We start from the raw sequence: 6,447 nt of genomic DNA on the forward strand, positions 1-6,447 counted from the left end.
TAAGATCCTATCATTTAAATGCACAAACCAAACAGACAGAAAGCCAGTTCCAGTTCTCCTCTGAGAATGTATGTGTAAGGTTAAACTTTGATTCCATTTAGAAACAAAAGAAGCCAGAGAGGAAACACTAAGATAATGCAAGCTGATTGCTTACTGTATGTTACATATTGTTTAATAAACAGTTACTACATGGATCTTTGTGGAAAATAAGCCTTCGAGTTCTATTTAGTATGTTTTTGTGTTCGGCAGTGACTTGAATTATAGCTTAAAGAAGTTGTCCATCAGTAACTACTTAGATAATGAAATAATAATAATTAAATAATTAATCATTTTCCCTAGTTCCAGATTCTAAATTATGGGAATATGCTTATTTTCATTTTTTAAATAATTTGATACATTTAAAAGACCCGTAGACGAGTAACCGATCAATCGATAATGACAAGTTTTTAGTTGCAACCATACTAAACTAAACAAGAGTTTCTGTTTTGGATGTGCGACCAGTACTTTATTGTGCATTTAAAAGTTATTCAACTATTCCTTTTAAATCAACTAGTATAAACAAATTAAGAAATACACTTCAATCGGAATTACAACTAGTAGTGAACTGGATTTGTGAAAATTGACTTGTCTTAAATGTAGCAAAAACCAAAAGTATCTTGTTCACGTCTAGACATGCCACTAATGGTGATAATCAGCTCTGCCTATCACTCACAGCCTACACAAAACAAACAGGTTCAAGAGGTAAATTTGCTTGGTGTTACACTAGATGGACAGTTAACATGGGAGAAACATATTGATAAAATTGTTTAGAAAAAGGGAAATGGAATATCAAGAAATAGAAGATGCTCCCCTTTTCTTACCCCTGCCACTAGAGTGCTGGTGACACAGACATTAGTTTTATCCCACCTTGATTACTGTTCACCTGGCAGGTCAGGTGCAGCCAAAAAAAGATCTGTTTAAGCTACAAATAGTTCATCGGGTGTGAGGCTGAGTACGGACAGTGTGCATGCCAGTCTCTCATGGCTTAGAGTGGAAGAGACGTTGGCATGGAACCTTTTGAATTTCTTTAGGAATATTTGTTATAGGAAATAATCGTTAATTGTCTGTACTCACAAATAAAGTATGTGAGAAACCAACATACATATAGTACTCTGCAGGCCACAAAGGGTTGTCTAGTTTTGAAAAAACCCAGGACTGATGCGGTGTGCAGATCTGTAATGTATAGAGCCATCAAAATATTATTTAAATATAAAATATAAAATAATAAATAAATAAAAATAAAATTTTCATTGTTTTTAAAAGACTATTAATAAACCACTTGAATAATAACTCAAACATTGATGAGCTTAGGTGAATGGTTTGTTGTATAATTGTGTGTATGTGTTGTGTTGCTTTTTCCTTTGTCATTAGCTTGTGTAATCACATATACACAAGGTGATACTTTTGCACTGTAGGTATCGTTTTTAGATTCATGTATAACTTATATGTTGTATGTTATATGTTTGTTGTATTTTATGAATTGTATGTACATATATGTATGTTTGTAGTATGTGGACCCCAGGAAGAGTAGTTGCCATATTAATAACAGCTAATTGGGATCCGAATAAACAAATAAACATTAGAGACAAATGTGGTTAAACGTGGTCTCACTTTGGGTTTTGGACAAAACGAACTATCTGCAATCTATAATAGACATTTTTCTTTTTTTCACAATTTCAGTGATGTGGCCTGTGTGAAAATAAAACCCTCTAAAATGCCTTAACACTAGCTGTCTGAAAGCTGCACAGATCTTTTTCCATCATGCATCAACAAAACACACTTCACAGCAGGAGGCACAGTATGAAGGTGTCAGAAAGGAAGTTGGACTGTGATTCTGCGCACTGCTTGGGTCATTATTTACTCAACACTCAGTTGTGAATTCCTGTCCAGAATACGACTTGTTTGCAATTTGGCAGGACTGACAAGCGTCCTGCGTCACCTTCTGCCTAGACGTTGGTTTGACATTGATTTACAGAAGGGCTTATACCAGAGCTGCCATATTCAACGTATCCTCTCTAAATGCTTCTGCAGTTACATCAGTGATTTTATTATGTTTCTGTTTCTCTGCCACTCTTTCTCTCTCGTGCACATAAAGCCATAAAACAACCAACCACAGCATGCACACACAGGCTATCAGGGCAAATGTTTCCACAGTCTAGTAGACACGCCATTAAGTGGCTAGAATCCTAATGGGCTGGCAGGGGACTAATGGGCTTATCCTGGAACATTACCACCTTAAGCAAAAAAACAGCTGCTGCCATCAGAACTTGTTTTCTGGTATTTACAACTTTCACTGTGTCCAAGTGCAGGTGTTTCATGGCATACTCTTTTATATATGCCGAAAAGACGTGGGGGAAGAGGGGAGGGATCTATCAATGTCATGCAAAGTAGAGATTTAATTGTGCAAAATATGTAAAACACAAAAACAACTATTAGGTCTAGCATTTAGGTCTTGTCTTAAACCTGATATTCTCTTGACTAGTAATACAGAGCTAGCAGACACTGTTAAGCCGTTCAGAGAGTTCTGACTTGTGTGAGATTTACATGATAATAAAATGCCCCCTGAAGAGGCATTTTGGACGCTGCTGGACATAAACTATTCTTCTCTGTAAACACTGTTTCTCTCTCTCCATGTATCTCTCACTGCGTCACCATTCAACACACTGTAATTGCCGTTTTGGGCACGCACTGTACTGCAAGAATGTAGCAAGTGTATGATGAATAGCAAGTTTAGGAGATACTCCAGTATATCAGCGGCAATGAATCACATCGTGCTTCAAACTCAAATGCAACCAGCTCGCATGAGATGAATCTAGATGAATCTAATCTATTCCTTTCCCACCATTTCTATTTTTTTTGTCTCACTTCGCTTTGAATTTAATTTCGATTTATTCACCCACATAAAACCAGCGTATTAGACACCAGGAAAAAACAATTACCGAGTTCTGCCAATAAAACACATTTTGTGTTGTCAGCAGATGTTTCAGAGCATGTGACGTCAATTGAACATCAAACTGCTCTGTAATGGCTGGTAGAAAGCAAAAAAGTCTTAGTGTAATACTGGGTCTTGCTGCCAAAAGACTGTGTATTTATGCCTCTGACATTACATATTTTGATAAATATGCTTGCATCTCTCCAGCTGCTTCCTTTTCTAATTTTCAAGCCAAGATTTAAGGATTAGCCAAAACTCCCCTATTGACTCTTGCAAGCAGCTATTGGGAGCGTTGGTTTTTATTGCCACCTTTGCTATGCGCTGTAACTGTCTATAAAGTGCAACCTGTAATTAATTTCACTGATGCCATCATCCCTGAGTTACGCAATGTTCAGAATGCAGACTTCCCTGCCATGGTACAAGTGTGCACAGACTGGACTTGTAACATTCAGAAATTGTTAAATCACTTCAAACCAAAACTTGCCTGCTGTACAAATTATTTAAAAAGTTAGGAAGGCATGTATCACAAAACCTGACATGCCCTGAAGTTGCATTAGGGAATAGTTTGCCTTTAAATTCAGCATGAAACACAAGATTTTTCCAAATGGATTCTGGTCTTGGAACACAGTCTCTATTGGAAACTGTACTCCATGTACATTCTGTAGAGACAAACTCAAACAAGAAGATCAAGCATGAAGTAAGTGCTCCGTCCACAGAAAGCAGGAATCAGCAAGAAGAAACCACAAACCTGCAGACATACAACTGTCAGGACGTTTGACTTGGCACACACTGTGAGTCAAAGTGTGCCTCACCTTTGCGTCACGACTCTTTTTAGATATACTGGTACCTTTAAAAACAGGGAGCACTTCAGGTGACTGTCAAGAGTTTCATCTGCTCCTCTCAAAGTGGTAAATCTCCCGCCATAAATCTAAAAATTACCCCTCTAGTTTGAAGTGCTAGGGGCCCTGTAGTTAAAGGGTCGGTTTGGGGCTAGTGATACAGCTGAGCACAACACCTGGAATCCCTCAGCAGCACCAATGAGCTCTGATGAAAAACAAATGTCAGCAAGCCCTGCAGCAGGACCGGACTGTGTTTACCCTGGCCGGTATGAACTATTGGCTACTGCCAGATCCACTGCCAGCACACTGACTCTTGACCCGTATTCTATGGGTCAGGACAGTTCACAAAGCTTTGAGAATACAACTACCACTACTTTTACTTTTAGCTACTACTAACACCTGTAATATTGAAAATGATTAAATATCACATACATTGATACAGAAACCATGATCATAATGTCCTGCACCAGTTTAAGAAGGTCTACATGAGCCTGTAGTACAACCTGTGGTCACTGTGGCCAACACATGTTCAAAATGTGGAGCATGTGTATTTAAAAATTAAGGGCAAAGTCCTTGAACCATTTGCCACATTTAAGGTGGCACTGATGTAGTTTAATCCAACCTAACACTATTGCGTTTTTTCTGGCTTCCACTGAAAGCTTATGATTGAGGGACAGCGATGCAAGTGCAATGACTCGCTAAACTCAGGAATTAGACGGCACCTTATGTCAGCCTTTAGGGTAAAGCTGCTAGTCATACACTTATAATTACAGCTGTTATGGGTAATACACCTTGGCGACATTTTATTAAAGATTTATTAATTGGATTAAAAGTATTTAAATCTTGACTCAGTCACTCAAAAATGTTCTTTATATCTCTTGCGCCAGCCAATTATTTTCGCTAAGTAGGCTATATTTGGCTTGGAAATGGCAAATTCCTTAAAATGGTTGTAATGAGGATGATCATCACGGTTTCAAATGTAGTAAAACATATTTATATATAGGTGCCCCGTTCCACTTTGCGCGCGGCTTAATGAATGAATACACTGCGAAGCAACATAGGCTGCAGCGAAGTTAAAGTTACCTACCCTGGAGATGGTTAACGGTGTGCTGAAATCCCGTCCTCCCACCAGTCGAAACCCCCAAGGAGAGGGTCCCTTTAGTGTCACGGTCTGGGGCATGTTTGGCATATAGACTTCAAGAGGGAAACAGACAGTTGACAGGCAGACAGAGCTGGGAAGTGTCCGCGGTTCCTCGATATGGGCTACGGGTGGAAAAAAAAAACCCCACACAAACAAGGCGACGTGAAGTAGCAGGAGTCCTCTGCCTAGCTGCTAGGCAACGTTGTCCCGTCTGTAAAAACTTTACTCCCCTCTTGATTCAAGTTTAAATAACGAAGCCGCCTCTGACGTGGGATGACGGGTTGTCCTGCCCGCCTTCACCCGGTCTATACAGAGAAGGGGGGAGGGGGCGTAGCGAGCTGTACCGGGGAAGACCCGCAGTGCTGTGACATGGCTGTGAGAGAGAGAGGAAGCAACAAATATCAGGGTATTGGTCAACACGGCAGGTATAAATGGCGGAACTGGATTCAGCATTATATTACATGATCAGCTGGGGTGTAGGGCCTACATAACATAACACAGTTAGATAGATACACCTGAGAAGTTTAACTTCTAAATAAAAAAATAAGCAAAAATATTGGCTAACTTTTAAGTTTATATGTTAACAAAAGCTATAGTCTATATATTGTTGGTAGGCCTATGTGTGTTTAAACCTAGTCAAACTGAAAACTCTGAACCCTAATGAATACAGTGGCCTACATATCTTTACTGGCCGGTCTTTTAATTATTAGCTTTTATTATAGTTAACCTCATAATATAGCCTACATATGACCTGTTCATTAATTTGTAAGTTGTAGGGTAAAACTTTTGGATGAAACATTACCTTAAAAATGACTTAACAACAAGACTAGATGAAGGGTCTACACACATGCTGGCAGCTCTGTTAGGATGGAGCTAAATGCTACTGTAAATCAGCATGCTAACATGCTCTCAACGCCAATGCATGTTGATAGTTAGACAAAATGTTTGTCATGTTAGCCATCTTAGAGTGTTAGCACACTAACATTTGCTAATTAGCAATACTCACGTAGTGCAGCTAATTGGAATGTCTTTAATTTTACAGGTATTTAGCCATAAATCTAAGACAATTGGACAAATTAAAATTTTGACTGGATGATGGTGCTAGATAAAAAGTTGGTGTCATCATAGTTGTTACAGTTCATCCTGCAGAGGACATGAATATCTGTGCCAAATTTCATGGCTCTCTGTCCAACAGTTGTTGAGACATTTCACTAAAAAGCAACAGGCTGACATTGCCATCCATAAAGCCATGCTGCTATAGCGTGACTAAAAACAAAGAAGACATAAATACATAAATTGGGGCTCACAGAGTGCTCTGGCCTTTGGGACTTGTCTGGCCATGTATTTGAATCTAAGACCAGTCAATAACTCACTCATCTGGGTCTTAAGCAAAATGCCGTAGGGCCTGAGTGTCATCCTCAACAATGAAGATGTAATTAGGACGCCTCACCCATTTGTCAGTGGATATCCTAGTATCCTCTCTGCCCAACTTCTTG

General features: G+C 39.1%; 1 protein-coding gene across 1 annotated transcript in view; it reads right to left on the reverse strand.

The window, feature by feature from the left end:
* pdlim4 (PDZ and LIM domain 4) overlaps positions 1 to 5,181 on the reverse strand; it is a 53,303-nt gene extending 48,122 nt beyond the window's left edge. Inside the window, exon 1 of the mRNA XM_046039612.1 lies at positions 4,898 to 5,181. Within this exon, the coding sequence (XP_045895568.1) occupies positions 4,898 to 4,999 (102 nt within the window). The 5' untranslated portion in view covers positions 5,000 to 5,181. The remainder of the gene's footprint in view (positions 1 to 4,897) is intronic.
* Positions 5,182 to 6,447: the final 1,266 nt, after the last annotated feature.

The sequence above is a fragment of the Micropterus dolomieu genome, linkage group LG23, assembly GCF_021292245.1.
Source record: "Micropterus dolomieu isolate WLL.071019.BEF.003 ecotype Adirondacks linkage group LG23, ASM2129224v1, whole genome shotgun sequence".
NCBI lineage: Eukaryota > Metazoa > Chordata > Actinopteri > Centrarchiformes > Centrarchidae > Micropterus > Micropterus dolomieu.